Here is a 24,473-nt window from a genome sequence, read left to right on the forward strand (position 1 = left end):
GCGCACTGCGAACTGCAGATAACAATAGACCGCACAACTACTGTATAACAGCTCCAGTACTAAGGTGCGCTTCCTATACAGTACATCAAAGACCCTATTTAACCGTCCAAAACACAATCAATCATAATAATCACGTAATCACAATATTATATATACCGACCACCCTGACCCCTGAATGTGTGCTGTGGTATCTGGCACCAAGATGTTAGCAGCAGATCCTTTAACTCCTGTAAGTTGTGAGGTGGGGCCTCCATGGATGGAACTTGTTTGTCCAACACATCCCACAGATGCTTGATTGGATCCAGATCTGGGGAATTTAGAGGCCACCTTAAACTCACTGCTGTGCTCCTCAAACCATTCCTGAACCATTGTTGCTTTGTGGCAGGGTGCATTGCCTGCTGAAAGAGGCCACAGCCATCAGGGAATACCGTTTCCATGAAAGGGTGTACATGGTCTGCAACAATGCTTAGGTAGGTGGTATGTGCCAAAGTAACATCTACATGGATGGCAAGACAAGGTTTCCCAGCAGAACATTGCCCAAAGCATCACACTGCCTCCGTCGGCTTGCCATCTTCCCATAGTGCACCCTGGTGCCGTGTGTTCCCCAGCGGAACACCCCACAAGAACTGCAGTTTTGGAGATGCTCTGACCCAGTCGTCTTGCCATCACAATTTGGCCCTTGTCAAACTCGCTCAAATCCTTACGCTTGCCCATTTTTCCTGCTTCTAACACATCAACTTTGAGAATAAAATGTTCACTTGCTGCCTAATATATCCCACCTACTAACAGGTGCCGGGATGAAGAGATAATCAGTGTTATTCACTTCACCTGTCAGTGGTCATAATGTTATGCCTTGTCGGTGTGTGTGTGTGTATATACAGTATATATATATACACAATGTACCAATGTACTAATTTAAAAATGATTGATAAACGTATTCCAAACACTAGCTTTGTGCAATGTTAGGACCCATCAGTTTCCCCAATTTGTGGATGTGACAGGAATGTTTCAAATTGTCATACCCTGAAACCCCCACATCCACACACACATACCTTGTGCCCATCAATTTGGTCCCCCCCAGTATTTAATTCATGTTCAAAACATTCACGACCATGTCTCAACCCATTTCACCAAAACCAAAGCCATGGACTCAACCTGGTTGTGAGGGATTGAGGTTTCCTGCCATTCTAAAACATTCCTTCTATTAATATCTGATAGGAACACTGACAGATCTTAACATTATGCAAAGCTAGTAAGTGGAATTAGTTATAGTTATCATTTTACATTAGTATATTGGGGAGGAGCATCTTGAGCATATCTAAAAATTGAAGAGGACGTGTACCCCTAATGTATATTGTAATTACAGCCTTGCATTTTTCGCACTCTGGCCTAGTACAGTGTATTACTTTTAATAAGTGAAAGTGATTTTCTCTTTTACAGATTAAAAGTAGACCTAACACATGAGTTAGCCTTGCTGCAACTTTTACTCGTTTTACAGAGACTCCTTAAGACAACCATAGAAGAAGCTTGGCACAACCCTGAATCCTTTCGGAGTTTGCAAATAATAAAAGACTTGAGATGTGACAGTCTGCTGGATGGGCAACCATCTCTGCAGCACTTAATAAATCAATCCCCTATGTCAGAGCAGCAAGACAAAAGCAACTGTTGAGTAAATGTAATATGACAGCCCGTAATAGAAGATTCTGTGTAACCCTCTTGGCAAAATGGCAAGCGCTATGTCTGCCATGAACGAGGCACTGCACATCACATGGTTAATACAATCCCTGCCATAAAACATGGTAGTGGCAGCGTCATGCTATATGGGGTTGCTTCTCCTTGAAGAAAACCTCTTCCAAAGTGCACCTTAAATCGAACCTCTGTATAGAGACCTGAATACGGCAGTTCACAGATGCTCGGCATTTGATCTGTATGAGCTTTAAGGATCTGTTTATGAAGGATTGGATAAAATGCTCAAATGAAGTTCTGCAAAGTTTGTAGACACATCTCCAAGAAGACATGCATCTGTAAATGCTGCCAAAGATTTGCAGATGTGACTGCTGCCAAAGAGGCATTTACAAATGTTGAATAAAGGGTTGAATACTTATGTGAAAGAGGGATTTCATTTTTTTTTTAATCATTTTCATGCATCCTGATGCCATCTCTTTCCTAGGCAAGCAATGCACATGTACCTGTCTATCCCCATGATGGGTTACTCCTGATGCTCACATGTCCATTGTAGGCCCTTTCATCTGTGGACAGTGGTTAGCACTTTGATCAGTCTGACCAGTGTCGTAGAAAAACACGAGACCTAGTAACAAAGACTCAGAATAAAATCAGAACCACCCAGGATTAATGCAAAAGGTTTATTACACAAGATCTATTGCAATAGGACACATCTCATCTACAGTCAACCTGCAGTCCATCAGAGAATGTGCAATGAGACAAAGAAAAGTCACATTACTTATACCCACTTTAGGGTGTTGGCCGAAGCCTTATATGGCGATTTCTAGAACATTCCAACTCCGGGCAAATTTCAAAGCTAACTCAAGTTGTTATTTATAAGGAGATGAAACAGGAAGGACTGTCTAGTTTCAAAGCAGAACTTGTCTCAACATCAGAGCTAGTCTCCAAAAATAACAGCACTTACAGACATACAGAATAGTTAACTTTTTGACCTCAGACGACTTGCACCAAAATGTTAAAGATAGAAAAATGTATCAATGTATTAAAACTTCTAACTTACTTAAAATATATAAAAATTTCCCTCACACCAGTCTGTGGCTACGCAGACCCACATGCATTGTGTGATCTGACACCTTTCAATGATAGCCAGCATTAACTCTATTAGCAATAAATAAACAAGAAACAATCTATTGTGAGATAGGACTATATGGACTATTCTTCAACCCACATGTGCATCTGTAAACCTGGGGCATCCATGTCACTGTCGCTGGTTTACCAGTTGTCCTTTTTTGGACCACCTTTTGCAGGTACTATCCACTACATACTTGGAATGGCACACAAAACCTGTGGTTTTGGAAATACAGTACTTTGACCCAGTTATCTAGCCATTACAGTTTGGACCAATTTGAACAAAATTGGTCATGTCCATACGCTTGCCCATTTGTATTATTAGTAATTTGTATAACAAATTAACTTCACAAACTGACTGATGCCTAATGTCTAACTGACAGGTACCACTGCTACAGGTTAATCAGTTAAATATATGAAGAGATACTCTGGATATGCCTATGCTAGAATGAAATATGGGGTTTTAGATATATGGGTTTTAATACCTAAATAATGTAGGGTTCACAACTATGAATTTAAATGTATGTGTGTTTGAGTTTTATAGCCTCGGGGCTGTGCACATTGTGTAATTGTTCATATTCTGTGATTGGGGTGATTTAACAGAAAGGTGGTGTTCCAGTTAGCAGTCCTTATCTTCTACCTAATAGTATTTTCAAAATATTATTGACACTTTATTATATTATATTACTCCGATCAACCATAACATTAAAACCACCTTCTTGTTTCCACACTCACGGTCCATTTTATCAGCTCCACTTACCATATAGGAGCACTTTGTAGTTCTACAATTACTGACTGTAGTGTGTTAGTGTGTGTTGTGCTGGTATGAGTGGATAAGACACAGCAGCGCTGCTGGAGTTTTCAAACACCTCACTGTCCCTGCTGGACTGAGAATAGTCCACCAACCAAAAGTACAGTGCTTTAACCCAGTCATCTAGACATTATAATTTGGCCCTTAGACCAAGAATAGAGACTACAAGGACAGTAACCAGATGCTAGAATGAAATATAGGGTTTTGGATATATGGGTTTTAATACCTAAAGTAATGTAGGGTTCGCAACTATCAGGGCAGTGATAGCTCAGTGGTTAAGGTACTGGACTAGTAATCAAAAGGTTGCCGGTTCAAGCCTCACCGCCACTGTTGGGCCCCTGAGCAAGGCCCTTAACCCTCAATTGCTCAAAATTGTGTTGTCATAATTGTAAGTCGCTTTGGATAAAAGCGTCTGCTAAATGCCGAAAATGTAAATGTAAATTTAAATTTAAATGTCCAAAAAAAAGCCATTCAAGGTTAATGAAGTTCTACTGCCATCTTGTGATAGGGATCTGGTGATACAACAAATGCTACTTGTATTATATACAGTATAAATAAATCACTAATATACCAAGTAAAACGAACAGAAATAAGTAAATGTTGACTATTTCATTCACGATTACTGAGATGTTCACGAATTAAAAAGGATCAGCGTTGTTCATTGTAGTTACATGTTTATAACAAGACTACATTTCCCATGAACACTTGAAGCCAGGAAGTACTAATACACGTGTTTAGCGCTGGAACGAGTGCGGCGCATTCGGAGACTATTAACATTAGCTAATAAGGTTTGACAAACATACTAACTTATACAGTAAGTATATAAAATGTTCTTATAATTTAGAAATGTTTTATATGAATATATCGCAAACAGTTAAACGCTTTCCTGATTCGCTTTTGGTGTGACTAGGTGCCCGGTAACTTACTAATGCTGTAGAATTTGTGTGTGTTTTAGCTCCTAATGCCTCGTATTTATGCACTTTTGCACTATTTTCTGTGTAGATGTCGGGGGCCAAGGACAGAATGCGCCACAAGAAAATGAAAAACCAGCCAAGTAACGTCGTCTACTCATCGCGGGACTGGAAAAGCTCCCAGTATCAAAACAGTGGAGGTTGGTAAAATAAAACAAAACCACCTCCTTGTTTCTACACTCACTGTCCATGTTATCAGCTCCACTTACCATATAGAAGCACTGAATGTAGTCCATCTATTTCTCTACATACCTTTTTAGCCTGCTTTCACCCTGTTCTTCAATGGTCAGGACCACCACAGAGCAGGTATTATTTAGGTGGTGGATCATTCTCAGCACTGCAGTGACACTGACATGGTGGTGGTGTGTTAGTCTGTGTTGTGCTGGTATGAGTCGATCAGACACAGCAGCGCTGCTGGAGTTTTTAAATACCATGTCCACTTACTGTCCACTCTATTAGACACTCCTACCTAGTTGGTCCACCTTGTAGAAGTCAGAGACGATCGCTCATCTATTGCTGCTGATTGAGTTGGTCATCTTCTAGACCTTCATCAGTGGTCACAGGACGCTGCCCACAGGGCGCTGTTGGCTGGATATTTTGGTTGGGGCACTATTTTCAGTCCAGCAGTGACAGTGAGGTGTTTAAAAACTCCAGCAGTGCTGCTGTGTCTTATCCACTCATACCAGCACAACACACACTAACACACCACCATCCATGTCAGTGTCACTGCAGTGCTGAGAATGATCCACCACCTAAATAATACTTACTCTAGTGGTCCTGACAAGCATGCAGAGAAACAGATGGACTACAGTCAGTAATTGTAGAACTACAAAGTGCTTCTATACGGTAAGTGGAGCTGATAAAATGAACAGTGAGTGTAGAAACAAGGAGGTGGTTTTAATGTTGTGGATGATCAGTTGATTTGAATCATGCCAATGAAACCAAACTCATGCCCTTGTCATCATAATTCATAATGGAGTCCATTTTTGTTTTAACCCATAATTAATGTGTTCCTCTATAGGTCAGAGTTCCCAACATTCTCCCCTGCAGCACACCAGGGGGCCCCAGTCTGGGGGATCACAGAAACCTGTAGGCTGGACAAGAGGCCGACAGGATGGAGGAGTTCCCCAAAACGAAGCACTGCCCAAGTATATCACTGGTGAGATTTTTTTCAGCACTGTACAGTGATTGTTTGAAAGTGTGCACTACCTGCTTCTGTTTACAAGTCCTCTTTTAACCATGGTGCATGGGGGCGGCACGGTGGCTAAGTGGGTAGCACTGTCGCCTCACAGCAAGAAGGTCCTGGGTTAGATCCAAATGGAATTGTAATTGGCGCTCCTTTACATGCTCAGAACTCAATCTCAATAAATTTAAGTATTATAGTCATAGGGGTGTGCACCTTGTGTAATTGTTCAAATTGTGTGATGGGGGTGAAAGGTGGTGTTCCAGTGAGCGGTCTTATTTTTAATAGCAGTGTTATTAACACTTTGTTGTATTATACTGTAGATATATTGTATTGTGTAGTAGTTTTGGCACACCCAGGTTTTGTTAAAGCCAAACATAGTGTCTGTTATCTTGTTTGGCTAAAACATAAAGCTGTTCTAGAGTGGGTCATCAGCATGAATTGGATGCTAGTGCCATCCTTGAAAACAACTGTACCCAGTGGCAGCACATGTGGATCTGTGAGGGATGGGCCTTAAAGTACGGCAGTTGTAGCCTAGTGGTTAAGGTACTGGACTAGTAATTTAAAGGTTGCTGGTTCAAGCTCCACCACTGCCAGGTTGCCACTGTTGGGCTCTTGAGTAAGGCCTGTAACTCCCAGATGCTTAGACTGTATTCTGTCACACTTCTGTTGAACAGAACACATGCTGAAAATGAAATGATTAGATGGGTATAGGACCACAGAGTAAACGGCAGGCCCCATATCGATAATAGATCTTAAAAGTGATTTATTATAGGTGCCTTAGTTTTTATTTTGTTTATTTTCTTCCTGCAGCGTCACTGTTTGCCAAAGCACGAGCTGCAGAAATCAATGCCATGTTGAAAGCTGTTAACAAGCCAACTAGCACCAGCCACGTCTATGGTAGTCTGCCAAAGCATATGCGTAGACGGGCCATGAGCCACAATACCAAGAGATTGCCCTGCAGACTGAGAGAAATGGCACACAGAATGGTACGTACAACTTTGACCCGACACCTTTTTATAATAAATGAATCAGTGCAAACAGTACCAACTGGTGGATTGTTATAATAATAATAATAATAATAGTAATAGTAATGAATTTAAATGGATTTAATACTTTCTGGTGGTGGTAGAGAGCAGATTTAGTATTTTCTATAATAGTGGTTCAGCAAAGTATACCCATACCATAACACTTGTTGGCTTTCTGTCAGATGTAACGGAACCCATGGCTTCCCACCCTACCATTAATAATAGATAAAACTCAATACCCCCAAAAGGGTGGCACAGTGGCTAAGTGGATAGAACTGTCACCTCACAGCAAGAAGGTCCTGGGTTCGATCCCCAGGCGGGGCGGTCCGGGTTCAGATGAGAACCTGGACAGCAGATTGTGGTAGGAGCGGAGATCAGCACTTAGCTTAGAGGTAGAAAGTGTTGGGAGATAGAGAGAGAAGGACACAGAGTGATGGTCGGAGAGGTGAAGTGGAGTGACTGTGAGGTCAAGAGTAGAAGATAGATGGCTAAAGACCAGGTCCAGAAGATTGCCTCCTTTGTGTGTCAGAGGGCTGTGGTTAAAGAGGAGGTCAAAAGATGAAAGGAGAGGAAGAAGACAGGACAACTGAAGTTTGTCTGTAGGGAGATTAAAGTCACCAAGAAGAGTCCGAGGGGTTCCATCTGAAGGGAAGAAACTCAGAACAATATCCAGCTCTTCTATGAAGTCTCCCAATGAGCCAGGTGGTCTGTAAATGACAATGATATGAAGGGTAATTGGAAAAGTAACAGTAATAGCGTGAAATTCAAAGGATGAGATGTTAAGGTGAGAAAGATTCACAGGAGTAAAGTGCCATTTCCTGGTCAAGAGCAAACCTGTACCAGCACCCCTACCTGATCCTCTCGGTGTATGAGAGAAGGTGTAGGCAGAGGATAAGGCTGCCGGTGTAGCCGAGTTCTCGGTGGTGATCCACGTCTCAGTCAGTGCCAGGAAGTCGATGCCATGAGAAAGTGCAAAAGCTGAGATAGTCAGCTTTTTGAACAGCTGATTGACAGTTCCAGAGCCCACCTACCACCACTGTTTGAGATTGTTGCAACAGTTGGGGGTAGATGAGGTTACTGGCATTACTGTTCCTACGATGCGACTTGTGGTGTCTGCATGGTCTGTGAGATATGAGCACAGGAATAGGTGAGTAGCACATGCTGAAATGAGTTTGGTAAACTAAACAGTCAGAGAAAACTGCTAGTACTTACTCAGTTAGTTGTGTAGTAAGGGTTAGACAGATTAAACAAACAAGATGGACATTAAAACTTAGCAATAGTAAAGACCGGCCGCTACAGATGTATTCAATTTATACTAAAGTTAGCCCTGCCCCATATTGACACCTAGGGTTCTAACAATGGACACCTGAAACCAACTAATCAGGAAACCACACAAATTAATGCAGCAAAAGGCCTAACTTAAAACTTAAGACTACCTTTAGTTCCTTACAAAGTTAAATTCTAGCACAGTCAAGCAAGTTACAAGTCAAAGTTACAAAGATAGATTCTAACACAATTTAAAACAAAGAGTATACTTAGAACAAGAAGCCTACCTTACCCAAGAGTAGAAGTGTACGCAATGGAACAATACCCCCAAAAACCAATGTGATTAAAGTATTTACAAAAGACGCCTACAAAAATGTAGTACCTCACTTTACTTTATTTTTTTTAACCTATTATAGTACTACAGCACTATGGGTCTGTCTAAAAAACCCAGTGAAATGCCTTGCTGCCCACTGCGTACCTAGGCAGCTTTCTAAGTAGAGAGGATTTCAACTGGCATCGAACTTTATAAGGGAGATTATTTAGAGACACTACTTCTGTTCTAGAGTGGGTCATGAGCAAAACAGTGGATGCTAGTGCCATCCTTGAAAACAACTGTACCCAGTGGCTGCACATGTGGGTGTAAGGGATGGGGTAACGTTCTTACCTTAAAGTTCTGCAGTTGTAGCCTAGGTCGCTGGTTCAAGCTTCACCACTGCCAGGTTGTCACTGTTGGGCTCTTGAGCATGGTCCTTAACCCCCAGTTGCTTAGACTGTATTTCCAAAAAACATATGGAAACAAATTATTTACACAAGATGCCTCATTGGACACACCAAACACACTCATACATACCTGCTAAAAGGTCAGGCTGACACTTGCCCTCTCTGTGGATCAAGAACCTATGTCAAAAACATTCTCTATTCATGCCAAAAGATGAACACCACCAGAACTAAATTCTACAATACAAACAACTACATGGAAATCTTCACCTCAGGAAAAAAGTATAACTTCTTAGAAGCACTAGGACTTAAAACGCCCTATATAAGATATGAATAATCTACAAAACTGTACACCCTAATTCCTATGTACACCAATAAAGAAACAAATCAACCCCAATTTTGACTTTTTAAAGACAACCTATTATTCAGCCATGATAATATCCATAGCAGCTGACATGGCATTACGAATCAAACAAACAAAACCTGTGCCTTCCAAAAAGGTGAAGGACACAACTTATGTATAGAAAACTGTATTTTGTTTGAATGAGGGATTCAACATTAGTCATTAATTCATATCAATATACACAGATTAGCAGATTGGTTCTTTTGCAAGTGCATTACAGCTAGTATAGTTACTATAAAAGGAAAAATATCCTTTCTACTAGGGCTGCAACAAACTATCCAAATTGTTGACAATAAATGTCTATCAGCTAGTCGGTCTATTGTTTATTCCATATTATCACGCATAAGAATAGTACTTTATGTTGCTTTATTTTTCATATATTAAAGTGCTATAACACTACAATATGATGTTTTTATAATTATATGACGTTAATCAACAATCAGTGTAATGTAAGTTATTGGTGCAGCTGTTTGTGGCTTCAAATTTGTTCCTTATTTTGTTTGTCGCCTGATAAAGGGAGAAAATGCCCCAACCTGTGAAATCTGCTGAACACCCATTATGATAAAACACATAGAATAATAGAATGCCCCAAATACACCAAGGAAAAACAAGTACACATACCTGGAACCTTGAGAAATTCTTACACAAGAACAGTTTAAACCCACCTCGCTGTGTCTGCGAGGCCTCCAGGAGCTCCGGTTTCCTCCCACAGTTTAAAGATATGCAAGTGAGGTGAATTGGAGATACAAAAATTGTCCATGACTGTGTTTGACATTGAACTTGCGAACTTATAAATCTTGTGTATCGAGTAACTACCGTTTCTCTTATTAATGTAACCAAAGTGTGTAAAAAATGATGTTAAAATCCTAATAAATAATATAAACCCACCTCGCAGCCATAAAAGTGAAAATATAAAATGGCCCAACATGTATATAAAGACAAGATAAAACAAACAGATAGAAACATAATGTTATAAAATGACACACATTAAACATGGCATTAAAATGCAAAAAATTAAAAATGTTGTCCATCAGCTATGGTGCAATTGTTGTGTAACACAATATTAAATGGATTTGAACTCTGACAATTATATAAATTTATTTATAAAACCGGGGGCATCACATTTTTTGCCATAGTAAAATGTTTGAGCTACAGCTGCTTCTGTAAAGTTTACATAACTATTTTAGGTTTATATTGTCATCTTAGGTTCACATGTACCTTTGGCATGCTTTGAAACGACTAATTAAATGATCTGTTTAATTTACTTTTATAAAATGGTGTTCCTCATAAATATATACATTATTAAATGAATATCTGTCTGATTTTAAAGGTTGGTTATAATAATGATGATTTTTCTAGCTGGAGAAGAGTCAGCAGGTGGGAAAGAAGGAGCAGTCAAAAACCAAGAGTCGCCGTGCCCGTCGGCGCCATGGCAATTTGCTCTTGGAGTTCAATCGACGACAGCGGAAAAACAAGTGGTTAGAGACTCACATCTGGCATGCCAAACGCTTCCACATGCTAAAGAAATGGGGCTACTGCCTGGGAGACCGGCCCACGTACAAGTGCTACAGATCCAGCTACAGGGCAATGAGCACCGGCTGTCTACTACAGGTCAGTATGCTGAATTTTAGTGTTTATACTGTATAACTGGCATCTGCTCTATGTTTATCCAAAAACTGTTGTATTATCTTGTATTTTTAGGACATATCCTACTACTGTTGTTTGGAACTCTGTGGTCCAGAGAAGCAGCTGCTAAATGCACTATCCAGGCTAACCAGCAAAGATGCAGGTGTGCCAAACTTAAACACTCTCGTCTTCCTTCATCAGTACTAATATTTACTTATAATGCATTTGATTTTACGTATGCATGCCACTTCAGGTCCGACCTTTGCGGCAGCAATGTGCATCTCGGGGCAGCGAGAGGGAAGCGTTCACCTTTACAAGCCTGATCAGTACCCTCACCAGCCCTTGGGCCCTGTGCGCTTTCTCTGGAGGCCATGCAGTGCTGGATCGTCTCACAGACAGTTGTGGATTTGGGTACATCCCACCCTAAAACAGGTAAATATTTACCACCCTGTGAAATATATGCTGTTGATTCCTTGTTTCATTTTGTGTTTTTTTTTAACTATTTTATTTCTCCATTTTCTCCATTATATGCCCAATTTATTGTGCAATACTCATCACTTTATCACTTTATTATTTGATATTTAATCTCTATTTAAATTTTTGACCATACACGGTATACTTGAAACTGCACCTCTCTGCACTTTCATTCATTTATTCTTCACTCATTTTTTTCCTCATTAATAACTGCACTGTAGTTATCTTATATATATACACCGATCAGGCATAACATTAAAACCACCTCCTTGTTTCTACACTCACTGTCCATTTTATCAGCTCCACTTACCATATAGAAGCACTTTGTAGTTCTACAATTACTGACTGTAGTCCATCTGTTTCTCTGCATGCTTTGTTAGCCCCCTTTGCTGTTCTTCAATGGTCATGACCACTGCAGAGTAGGTATTATTTGGGTGCTGGATCATTCTCAGCACTGCAGTGACACTGACAGTTAGTGTGTGTTGTGCTGGTATGAGTGGATAAGACACAGCAATGTTGATGAAGCTTTTAAACACCTCACTGTCACTGCTGGACTGAGAATAGTCCACCAATCAAAAATATCCAGCCAACAGCACCCCGTGGGCAGCATCCTGTGACCACTGATGAAAGTCTAGAAGATGACCAACTCAAACAGCAGCAATAGATGAGCGATCGTCTCTGACTTTACATCCACAAGGTGGACCAACTAGGTAGGAGTGTCTAATAGAGTGGACAGTGAGTGGACACGGTATTTAAAAACTCCAGCAGCGCTGCTGTGTCTGATCGACTCATACCAGCACAACACACACTAACACACCACCATGTCAGTGTCACTGCAGTGCTGCGAATGATCCACCACCCAAATAATACGTGCCCTGTGGGGGTCCTGACCATTGAAGAACAGGGTGAAAGCAGGCTAAAAAAGTATGTAAAGAAACAAATGGACTACAGTCAGTAATTGTAGAACTACAAAGTGCTTCTATATGATAAGCGGAGCTGATAGAATGGACAGTGAGTGTAGAAACAAGGAGGTGAGTTAATGTTATGACTGATCAGTGTAGGATCAGAAAAAAACTAAAAGCTATTGTCTCTCTAAAAATACAGCTAAATATACACAATGTGTCTACATTAGGACCTTCTACCAGAACTGCAGGCTGTGTGCCAGTGCTCTGAAGCAGTGTCCCCAGCTGTTGAAGCAGAACCATCCCTCACTGCAACTGCCCCTGTTGATGCCAGCTCTGAGCCACCGGGTACTGGAAGAAAAAGAAAAAGGCAAGATGACAGTAGCATTTACCCACCAGCCAAAAGAATCCTAGGCGATGGTACTCGATTATCTACGACTCCTGTTAGCTGGAAGTCTTCCCAAACAGACATTGTGATCAGGTAAGTTGTTTAATTGGGTTAGATATAGTTTTAAAAATATGATCGCATGTATCTGTGTGGTCAAAATTATCTGGACACCTTGTTGGACACCCAATTTCAGAGCCATGGATATTAATATGGTGGCACCACCACTCTCTTTTTAAGGTTATGGCAGCTTTTACTCTTTTGGTAAGGCTTTCCACAAGATTTTGGAGTCAAAGGAGCACCCATGTTGAACAAGAAGGCCTTGCTCGCAGTCAGCATTCCAAATCATTCCAGTGGTTTTCAACAGGGTTATGGTAGGGGCTCTGCAAACCATGTATTTATCGACCTTTATTGACCTCATGGTCTTTCCCAAACATATTCAGAGGCATATAATTTACTTTACACAATTGATTTCATACATCTGATAGGAATAAGTGTTTGAAATGTCTGAACTCAATTATTATTAATAATTAATAATCATTAATATTGGTGTCCCAATATTTTTTTCCACATAGTGTATACATGCTCACACGTTTTACTTTCTTTACAGCGATCTCACCCTGGAACTAGTACGCTATCGTCTGACTGGGCCCCTTTCCCACTCTGTACTGTGTGAGACACTTCAGCCATCCACTGGCAGTGAGGTGAGATAAGCAGCATTAAGCAGCAAGTTTTATTTAGTGGCGCTGTTTTGGTTTATTGCTGTTATAAAAACAAGGTATTTTGGTTTAGTTCTTAGAGTAGCTGACTGGTCTTTGTCACTGGGATAGTCAAAAAGGCCAAATACGTGTGCCCAGGTGACACACGTATATTTCACTAGCACACCAGCGCTGGGATTCTGAACTCCCTGAAGTCAAATCTCATCTCTGCTACCAGTCGGGTGGGCGCCCTCAAGCAGGTACAATTGACAAAATTAGCCACTAAAGTCTGCCGGAAAAAGACAGAACAAAAAGGGGGCGGGGTCTTCGCTGCTGTGTAAGGACCCTGGTTGGTAGCCTGAGGCGCCTGTACAGAGGTGGAGGAACATGGAGGTCGGTGCATGACTCTCCTTGCATGAAACTATCTTCTCGCATGAATCCACCAAAGTATGTACAAATAAAAAGGGGTCGGTGGACTGTACACGCTTCTGAGGGAGCATGTGTCAGGCAAACATACCCTCCTCAGACATGATCGGGGTCTCCAGCAGCAGAAGACAAATTGGCTATGCTAAAATTGGGAGAAAAGGGTAAAAAATGCAAAAATAAAATAGCAAAGAATTATAACGATTAGGAGTGCTATATGTCCTGTTACATTTATTTTAGAACTTAAATTTAAATATATTAAAGATACATTTACAAATATTATATTATATTATTATTATAACGGAACATTCACAGGTGAGAAATTTTGGGCGCCCAGGTGGCGCAGTGGGATTTTCCGCTAGTACAGCAGCGCTGAGATTCTGAACTCCTCAGTTCGAAACTCGGCATTGCCACCGGTTGGCTGGGTGCCATTTAGCGGCCATAATTGGCAGTGCCTGTAGCAGACTCTAATTGGCTACCATGTCTGCATCCTGCTAGGGGGGGGGATGACCAGACTATGTGGGTGGGGACTTCAAACAATGTGCAAGGACCCTGATTGGCAGATAGAAACGTCTGTGCAGAATGCATGGGAGAAAAGAAGGAGTCCGCTAGGCTTGTGCACGTGTAGGAGAAGGCGTGAGTAGCAACATACCCTCCTTGACTGCAATCAGGGATCCCCCAGCAGCGGGCAAATTGACAAATTGACTACGCTAAATTGGGAGAAAATGAGAGAAAATGCAGAAATAAAATAGAAAAAAAAATAAAATAAAGAAAATGATAATAAAATAGCAAAAAAAAAGGCAAATATTTATAAGTAATGCTGCATGTTCTTTTACATTTATTTTATAACCTATTTGCAAATGTACTTGTAAGGATGGTTTTATTGACACTTAAGATTTAAATATAATTTTTTTCTGCTCTTAGCCTGATGGACAAATGGCAGAACATTCGCAGGTGAGAAAATAACACACAGTTGTGCAAATTTGACTGAAAATGTACTTGTTTTCCTTGGCAAATGTCATTTGCACTGGAAGTTGGCATTTTGAAATTATTGTTGCAAATATTCAAATTAATTTCACAATTAATGGCGCATGAAATTTTACCTTAAAAACTGGGTGTTTCTCAGAGCGCAACAGGTCCGTCGCTTTTCTGGTGGCCAGAAGAGTCTAAGAACAAGGACAGCATGTTCTTAAACCAACAGCAAGCAGATGTCTTCCAGCTTTTAAGAGGTACACACGGTGTTCTTGCTTACAGAATGTGCCAACACTACTTAGTTAATAGTATCTAGAAACATGGGTAATATACCAATCCTGTGTAATATCCCAGATATGTGTACTTGAATAACCACTAAATACTAAATCATTTAAATATATTGACACTTCTTTACAGCTTTTGCTTACTTTCTGCATGGAAAATCCATATAACTTCTGATTCTTTTACCAGTGTCTAAAAGATGATGTTTTTGATGGTGTTTTTGTGTGAGTAAGGTGTCCATTCTACAGCTGAGCTTCCACCAGGATGCGTGCTGGGAATGACAGTAGATGATCCTAGATTGACTCTGCCTGCAAAACGTGAAAAAACAATGCCTGAACAGGAGTTAACCCAAAGTAAGCACATATTTAAATACATGCTTTCACTTTGAATAGATGGTGTTTAATAATAATGGGTTTTTTTTATTTTCTATAATAAAGGTTTTCACTAACAGTGCACTGTGAACATATAGTTGATGGGTGTATAGAATGAAATATGTCTAGCCCTGAGCTCCTGGGGAGCCTTTGCTACTCTGTGCAGATGAACCAGGTTCGAATCCTGGCAGGGCCCCTCATTCTTCACCTTCTACCTTTTATTACTCACACACTAACTAAGGGGAATCCACATTAACATTTATTTCTTGTCTCCTGACTCCTGACTGTCTGTCTGTCTATCTATCTACATTTGTCTGTTTGTTCTATATTTGTTTGTCTATCTTTGTTTTCCTACCTACCTACCTACCTACCTACCTACCTACCTACCTACCTACCTACCTACCTGTATTTGTCTGTCTCTATCCATCTGTCTATTTATACTGTAGTAATCTATTCTATTTTATCTATTCTATTTTATTTAAATATTTTATTTATTATACAGATCTTTCTGTATTTATTTGTTTATATATCTATCTATATAGCTATATCTATCTGTCAGTCTGTATATGCACTGGTTAAGACACTTAAAGCTTATGTAAAGTGTAAAATATACAGAAATGTGCCAAAAAATTTATTCACACTTCAATAGAAGGTATATTTACATCCCTTGATGTCTGTACAGCTTATTTAGGTTGTGTATGCATTTTTAGCCCTCTCTGTGTTGTAATTACTTGGAATGTACATGGTTATTTGAATACCTTAATAGTTGAATATTTAATTTGTGAAACGTGGTTGGTTAGCCCAAAAAATTACTAAGTAAAAGTACTGTAATTAAAGAAATAGGGACCAGGTCTGCTACTATTATTGCACAATCATCTAATCTTACACAGCAGTTAATCAGGGTTTATGGTGCTATTTTTTTCTTCATTGGTAAATACCAAATTTATTATGAGTTACATAATTACTATAATGAAATTACTCTGTCGTTTTAGTAGTGTTCAGCCATTTACACTAACTATTTGTATCCTGTTTGTATCCTGTGTTAACACACACAGCTGCTGGAGTTCCCATTAAATGTTTGTTGACGTGTCCTTTTCGTGTATTTTAGTAATGGTCTCCACCATAGCACATCAGTGACAGTGTGTAAAAGAATAATTACATTGAAAATTATTCACTCATCTCTTACCCACTTCATATAGGATAAAATATATACTTTCTTCAGCCTAGCTGAGACTGTATGCCTATAAAATAGAGAGGAATGAACATGGCAGGATTTAAAGGTATGTAACAGTTAATTATGCTTTTACAAGCTCATTCAAGTCTGCAGACCATTTCACACTAAGCGTAAGACATAAAACGTTATTTCAGAAAATGTAGCACATTTCTACTCAATTGTGGAAAAGGGAGTTTAGTCAGTCACATTATTTATGAAGTATACAATCATGAATGATGAATACTGGCTTGTTTTACATGTGTTTGGTAGGTGGAGATGAGAAGCTAAGAAATCTGTTACTAAGAGGAGTTCCGTCTTTTTGTGCCCAAAGTGCTTTATGGGATCCGACTGTCCGAGACAATGTAACGCACAACAAAATCTCAGTGAAGGTACTGCAATGTGTCACACACTGATGTACACGCAAAAGTACAGGTGTCAAGTCATAAACACTACTGTTCTTGTGGTAGTTATAATACCCCATATGGCCGTTCAGGTGGTGCAGCGGTAAAAAACACTAGCACACCAGAGCTGACATTTCAGAAACTGGGTGGCTACATGAACAATGATTGTCTGTTGTTCATACAGGGTGGGAGCTGGATAGGGACCTCATAACTGAGGCAATTATGACCTCTGCTGGCTGATTGATGGCGCCTGCACAGAGTCGAGGAATAATGCGTTGATCAGGGTGTGAACTCGCCTTGTGCAGGTGAAAAGATGCAGTCGGCTACTGCACACGTGTCGGAGGGGGCGTGTGTCAGTCCCACTCTCCTCAATCAGGGTGGGGATCGGCATGAGTAGAGAAGAAGCATAACGCAATTGGGTAATTGGATACGCTAAAAGTTGGGTGAAAAAGAGGAGAAAGGCATAAAAAAATACAAAACAAACACTACTGTTCTTGTAGTGTTAAATACTCCACATGGGCGTTGTGGTGACGCAGCAGTAAAACACACTAGCACACCAGAGTTGACATTTTGAACTCGTCGGTTCAAAACTGGGCGGCTACATGAACAGCGATTGGCTGTTGTTCATACAGGGTGGGAGCTGGATAGGGACCTCATAACCGAGGCAATTATGACCTCTGCTGGCTGATCGATGGCACCAGCATGATAATGCTGTGATCAGGGTGTGGCTTTCCGTACACAAAGCTGATCCGCATATGAACTTGCCACGTGCAGGTGAAATGATGCGGTAGGCTACTGCACACAAGCTGGATCAGGGTGGGTCGGGAGAAAAAGAGGTTAAAAAAATAACCCATATAGAATTAAGGTCTAAATTATTTCAATTTGATCCAGTATCCAGATGTTTTATCAAGAATCTTTATAACAGTTGGTTTATACAGAAAACTGAGTTTTGTGTGTGCATGTGTATGGTGTGTGGTGTGTGCTTGTCAGGATATAAACAACATGAGGAGAGAATTGTTAGTTCCAGGCTCTAGGTTGCCAACCCCTGCACAGGGCAGAGTGCCGATCCTGCTGGTTCACCAGGCTGGAAAACAGCAGGGAGAGGAGCGACCTGGTTGGGGTTCTGGCTGGGACGTATTACTGCCCAAGGGCTGGGGCATGGCATTTTGGATACCTTTGGTAAGAATGGACCTTCAGTTTGGCTCACACAGTGATGGGAGAACTTGATACTTTTTTGTTCTTGCTTTTACAGGATGTTTAAAATGTTTATGCTTCCAGTTGTACCAGTTATAATAAATAAAAGTGATTCATTAAAACAAAATATTTGATTGTCAACCAGTTTATCAAATTAAACTGTTAGCTATTTCAACACAACCAGGCTTGATTTTAAAGGGCTTGGTAGAATATAAATCTCACTCATCCTGAACCTTTCCATCAAAATCAAGCATTTGCCTTAAATTATTTACAGGAACATTATGCCATAATTTATGAAAATTTCAGAAACAAAATTAATTTCATCTTACCTTTGGTCAGTGTCATGACACCATAATGGCGAATAGACTAGGGGGGAAAAAAAGATTTATGAAAATGTTACGAGTCAGATGTCATTTGTCTTAGAGCTAAAGCAGCAACACAATTAGGATATATAGCAGGACTGTAATTCAAAAATAAAAGAGCAAGTTTATTTTTAAAGTGCAGAAATGAAACAGAATGAAAACTTTAAGGTGGCCTAGTCAAAGTCCGAATTTAAAGCCAGCAAAGATGTGGTGGCACGACCTAAAATAAGTGTTACAATCAAAGCACAGTGGGCTAAAATTCCTGCACAGTAACTATAGAAAGTGTGCATTAAATCCAGCACTTACTACTCCCATTCTAAAACAAAGAGACTATAAACTTGCCCCATCAGATGCCACAACATTAATATCTGTCTACATTAAAAATACATGGCAAATAGAATGGAACACACAAAGCAAAAATAAACCTAATCAAATATGTCCTGACATTTTCACTCAAGTAAAAACACAATGAGAGAAATGTATTAATCAGGTGGTCTGTACCAGATGCCACATTGGACACACATGCTTAACACACTCGTGTCTTGTAAGGAAGGGGAGAGAGCTCCCCCACTCTGTGATACCCGCCGAATACCTCCTTCTATCAAACACATACTGACTGAATGTCCAAAATACTTACAGCGAAGACAACCTATAGCAATACTCAAGATTATGAGAAAATTCCTCAACCAAGCCCAAATGAAATTGGTCTAAGAGAGCATGTCTAACGAGCAACACTTGACAAGGACTATAGACTGACAGACGAGATTCATCTACCCTTCCTGTCATGAATATTTCTACTGCATACGCACTGTATAAAACATCCAAATAAATAAATAAACTGCTCCCTTTCCGACTGCAACTAAACAGCCAAAACTAGACAGTTTACTTATCCACCCCTGCATACACAAACACTAATTAATAATAAATTCTGATCTCTATTTAGAAAGGTACCTGATAATATCCATTTTACTCTTTTGCAATTGTTGTTGCATGTATTTCTTAACAATTAATACGTATTTCATATAGATACATAATTTCATACTTATACATACAAGTACACCGATCAGCCATAACATTAAAACCACCTCCTTGTTTTTACACTCACTGTCCATTTTATTGGCTTCACTTACCATATAGAAGCACTTTGTAGTTCTACAATTACTGACTGTAGTCCATCTGTTTCTCTGCATGCTTTGTTACCCCTTTTTCATGCTGTTCTTCAATGGTCAGGACCCTTACAGAGTAGGTATTATTTGGGTGTTGGATCATTCTCAGCACTGCAGTGACACTGACATGGTGGTGGTGTGTTAGTGTGTGTTGTGCTGGTATGAGTGGATCAGACACAGCAATGCTGCTGGAGTTTTTAAACACCTCACTGTACCTGCTGGACTGAGAATAATCCACCAACCAAAAATATCCAACCAACAGTGCCCCGTGGGCAGCGTCCTGTGAACACTGATGAAGATATAGAAGATGACCAACTCAAACAGCAGCAACAGATGAGCGATCGTCTCTGACTTCACATCTACAAGGTGGACCAAGTGGACACGGTATTTAAAAACTCCAGCAGCATTGATGTGTCTGATCCACTCATACCAGCACAACACACACTAACACACCACCATCCATGTCCGTGTCACTGCAGTGCTGAGAATGATCCACCACCCAAATAATACCTGCTCTGTGGTGGTCCTGTGGGGGTCCTGACCATTAAAGAACAGGGTGACAATAGGCTAAAAAGGTATATAGAGAAATAGATGGACAACAGACAGTAATTGTAGAACTACAAAGTGCTTCTATATGGTAAGTGGAGCTGATAAAATGGACAGTGAGTGTAGAAACAAGGAGGTGGTTTTAATGTTATGGCTGATCAGTGTATATAATAGACATCAACTCACATTCACATGGATTTTCTTTAGATCCTGCTTCTTTTAAACATTCTTGTATAACCTGTAGACTCACATTTCAAAACATACAAAGCAGCAAGTTCCAGTGTTTTAAACATTCTACATTTTACTTTCTTTTAACATTACTGACATTATAAAATGATGAATTCTTTACAAGAATTTTTTAGATCATTGTTGCTTGTGTTTCTGTGTTTCCATACAGCTCAGATCATTGAACAATACATGTGCTTTAATTATTTTTTTAATAACATATGTATGGGTGTTTTCAGGTGTACCGTGGTGTGCGTGTTGGGGGACTTCATATGAGTTTGAAACACTCTCAGAATAAAGGCGTTCCCCACTTCCCTCATGATTATCCAGACTGTCCTGCAGGCCACCGCTTCCAGGAGCAGCAGGAGCTCGAACTGCTAGCAAAGTTTAAAAGGTGAGGCGTCCTAATTTAACTTATGTATGTAGTAGGTAAGTAGACGGGGCCTGCTACACAAAAGTGTAACTTCATATAGATGTATTGTCTAAATAATATAACGTTAAATAAAATAGTGGTGTTGAATAAACCCAAAGCCATGAAACAATATAACATAAGCTGTTACACAGATCTACTTGAGAAAATGAGCCTAGAAGATTTGTGGTTTGGAACTCTCATAATGGGTCTAATAATATGTAGGTGAATACAGCCTACATACAGTGGATTCAGAGCGTAATTAGTCCCCAGGACTTTTGTACACTGTGTTGGTTTGATTTTGAATAAATATAATTGTCATTTTTACTGGGAATTCCAGTGATTAACCAGTGAACTGATAACCAACAAAAAGTCATTGTTAAATCAATGCATTTCAAATGATGTAATAACTCTAACTTTGTTGGGATACCAATTTGCTCTTAATTAATATGTTGAGTGCTGATTTAAAATGCACCCTCTGTGGCTATTAAGTAACTTTGCTTATAAGCTAAATTGTAGATTTTAAACCAAGCAAGAATTTTTAATACATTTATCATACTGTATTTAAATAAGAAATGATGAATTTGTTACAAGAAGACTTATAGATATTACCAATGAGGCATCTACAAAGTATTGAATAAAGAAAGCATTTATGAATAAAAGACTTTTGGGGTTGTTTTTGGAAAACTTAAAAATAACCCAGTTTTCACTTTATCATTATAGTTAATTAACAATGGCAGTTATAAAAAAAAGTCTAATCCACACCACAAAGTGCAAAAAGCTTTTTTTCAGCTGAATACTGAATGTCTTACCATAGTAGCATCAGCAACAGTGAGGATGTTAGGCAAAAACACACAATTACAAAACTTTTTATACATTTATTTTTCAAAATCTATATTTTCATATAATGGTGCATCTCTACATTTTGGGTAGAAAACAGCAAATATTGCTGCCAGTGGGAACAAAGGGTTACATTTTAAATATAGTAGTTTTTTCTATATTTGTCTGTCTATCCATCTGTCCGTCCGTCCATTCATCTATCTATCCATCTATCTGTCTGTCTGTCTGTCCATCCATCCATCAGTCCATCTGTCTGCCTGTCTATATACAGTATTTATCTGTCTGTCTATCATTTTTTAGACATTTTTAAAATGTCACCTATCAGTGAATACTAACCAAGCCCCTTTCTAAAACCTGCTCTAACCATAACTGTTATTAAAATCTTAATAAATGTTTTTTAAAGGTTTCTCCACTGATGCCATTTTCTTGTGATTATTTATAGGTACCCACCTTCCAAACGCACAAACTACATTAAGCATGGGTGCCTGGCTCCTTTCCGGTGCCCATGGCAACAACTGGTAGAGGAATGGGATGAGATAGTAAAACAAGACAAATCAGTTCAAATGGAAGGAGTGACCCCGCACACTGGAGATTGCCAAACTTCAACATCTGCCTTTACTGTATTGAGGTACCCCCATAGCTTTTGCTTTCTAGTGCTTCTGCAGTCTTTTTTTTTTTTTTAATTATCTATTTTTCCCACTTTTTCCCCCAACTTTTATCCCCATTCTAATCGTGTCCAATTACCCTGATTGTGTCCTCTATACTGATTCGACCCTTTGCCGCTGAATGAGGACGCCACTCAACTGACTTGCGCCCCCTCCGGCACGCAATCAGTACAGCCTGCATTTTTCACCTGCACGAGCCGAGTTCATACACAGAGAGACACTGCGCACGGAGGGTCACACCCCCCTCAGTGTTATTCCTCAGCCCTGTGCAGGCACCGTCAGTCAACCAGCAGGGGCCGCAGTCGTACCAGTTATGAGGACCTATGCTCCGACTCTACCCCTAACCCTGAACAACAGCCAAACGTTGTTCATACTGCCGCCCAACCCAGTCGGAAAGGTAGAGCTGAGTTTCGATACGATGCATCTAGAAACCCAACTCTGGTGCGCTAGCGTACTTTACCGCTGCGCCACCTGAGCGGCGCTTCTGCAGTCTTTTATAATAAGTGCTCATGACCCACTTGAATGGCCAGAATACAAACCCCTATTCCAGAAAAGTTGGGACATTTTGTAAAATTACAATGAAATGATTTCTCACGGGTTTACTGACTAGCATAATTGTGTTTTGTAAATATTAGGACATTTCGGATTTAATGCCTGCAACATTCAAAGTCGGGCATATTTACCCATGTCGCATCATCTTATCTATTAATGACACTTTTTATCATTTAGAAACTGAAGCTGCTACTTGTTACAGTTTTGTAATTTGAATTTTAACCATTTTTGCTTCTTACAATTTGATAAGTTTTATGGCAGCATCACATCTCAGAGTTGGGACAGGGGCATCAAAAGGCTGGGAAAAGGTTTTACTAGTAAAAACCAGCTGGAGGAGCAGTTAGCAACTAAGTCACATGACTGGGTATAAAAAGATAATTATAGAGTCTCTCAGAAGCAAAGATGGCCAGAGGTTCACCAATCTAATATTTACATTTTACACAGCGTCCTAACTTCGTTGTAATGAGGGTTGTAGATAAACACTTTGTAACACCCTTGTATGGCCCCTATAATGTGAACTTTCTTTGCAGGAGCCGGAGGACACTGAGGCAGTTGTCGATCTGCTGTCAGCCACCCTCAGGTGCTCAACGAGTCCAACGTGGTGGTTCTGCACCCTCACTGAGCACTCTGTTCGACACGGCACAGCAGGGAGACCGGAGGCGATGCCTATTATGGGTGCGAGTGTGTATTCTGGGTAAGGGACGGCCTGCGCTGCATTCGATGCTATGTATCCCCACTGCTGATGATCTTCAGTATTTGCGGAAAGACCGCCGGTGCAGCGGCCCTATGGAACCTCAGCACAAAGACCACCTGTACCCCCTGCTGAAGAGAAGGAGCAAGAAATGCAAAGCCACTTCACACGACTCTGTGCTTAAACAAGATGGCACCAGCTCTCATTTAAAAGATGATTCAAGTGCAATGTCTAAGACGGAACCAGAAAAATCTGACCTTGTTTCACTCGGAGAGGCTAATCCTGACCCCGCCCCTGCCGATAAATTAAACTCGGTTTCTGACAGCAGTGACTCATTTACAGGGCTTGTTCGTGGGTTATGGAACGACCCACTGCCCAGTGTGACATCTCATTGTTCTCGTGTTACCCTGGGCTGGGTAACGCAGGGGGATTTTTCCTTGGCAACAGGACAAGGAGAGGCTCTGGGTTTTGTGAGTCTGACTGGTTTCCTGCACATGCTTCACAACCAGCCGGCTGATCTGCGTGGCATCGTGCTTCTGCGTAACCCCTCCTCTCTGCAGTACCGCTATGCACGACTCCACGTAGAGGCCTGAAGTACTGCCATTCACCACACACGCTTGATACCAAGGTTTAAAACGGCAGAGTAGTTTATGTAGCATTAATGCAGTTTGCTTTGTAATTTAGGATTCATTTGTTTATGTACAGAAAAAGATCATCATTGAATAGAATAATAAACCCAGAGAGGATCAGAGTGATCTGTGATATGCAGCTTTTTGTTAAAATGTATTTTTTTAGTTGCTGTATAATAAGCCAGATGTTACTTACAGCTAATTAAGTTTATTTAAGAAATAAAGCGGTGACTTAAATTTCATGTAATATATTATTG

The 24,473-nt window shown here is 40.2% G+C and overlaps 1 protein-coding gene across 1 annotated transcript; it reads left to right on the top strand.

The window, feature by feature from the left end:
* Positions 1–4,362: 4,362 nt before the first annotated feature.
* Positions 4,363–24,473, top strand: pop1 (POP1 homolog, ribonuclease P/MRP subunit). Its single transcript, XM_062985433.1, has 17 exons — positions 4,363–4,436; positions 4,625–4,733; positions 5,615–5,752; positions 6,590–6,765; positions 10,550–10,801; positions 10,892–10,979; positions 11,070–11,248; positions 12,423–12,673; positions 13,188–13,281; positions 14,623–14,652; positions 14,825–14,927; positions 15,186–15,305; positions 16,807–16,925; positions 17,928–18,116; positions 20,670–20,824; positions 22,122–22,307; positions 23,427–24,473. Exons 2-17 carry the CDS (start codon positions 4,625–4,627, stop codon positions 24,178–24,180), a joined length of 2,943 nt encoding a protein of 980 aa, XP_062841503.1. The 5' UTR covers positions 4,363–4,436; the 3' UTR covers positions 24,181–24,473.

The sequence above is a fragment of the Trichomycterus rosablanca genome, chromosome 23, assembly GCF_030014385.1.
Source record: "Trichomycterus rosablanca isolate fTriRos1 chromosome 23, fTriRos1.hap1, whole genome shotgun sequence".
Classification (NCBI taxonomy): Eukaryota; Metazoa; Chordata; class Actinopteri; order Siluriformes; family Trichomycteridae; genus Trichomycterus; species Trichomycterus rosablanca.

What these genes read in the sequence shown, in the direction of transcription:
- pop1 (XM_062985433.1), top strand. Translation starts at nt 4,625, where the DNA reads ATGTCGGGGGCCAAGGACAGAATGCGCCACAAGAAAATGAAAAACCAG. An exon ending in CAAACAGACATTGTGATCAG is followed by an intron (nt 12,674 to 13,187) that starts GTAAGTTGTTTA and finishes CTTTCTTTACAG; the next exon opens with CGATCTCACCCTGGAACTAG. An exon ending in TGAACAGGAGTTAACCCAAA is followed by an intron (nt 15,306 to 16,806) that starts GTAAGCACATAT and finishes TGTGTTTGGTAG; the next exon opens with GTGGAGATGAGAAGCTAAGA.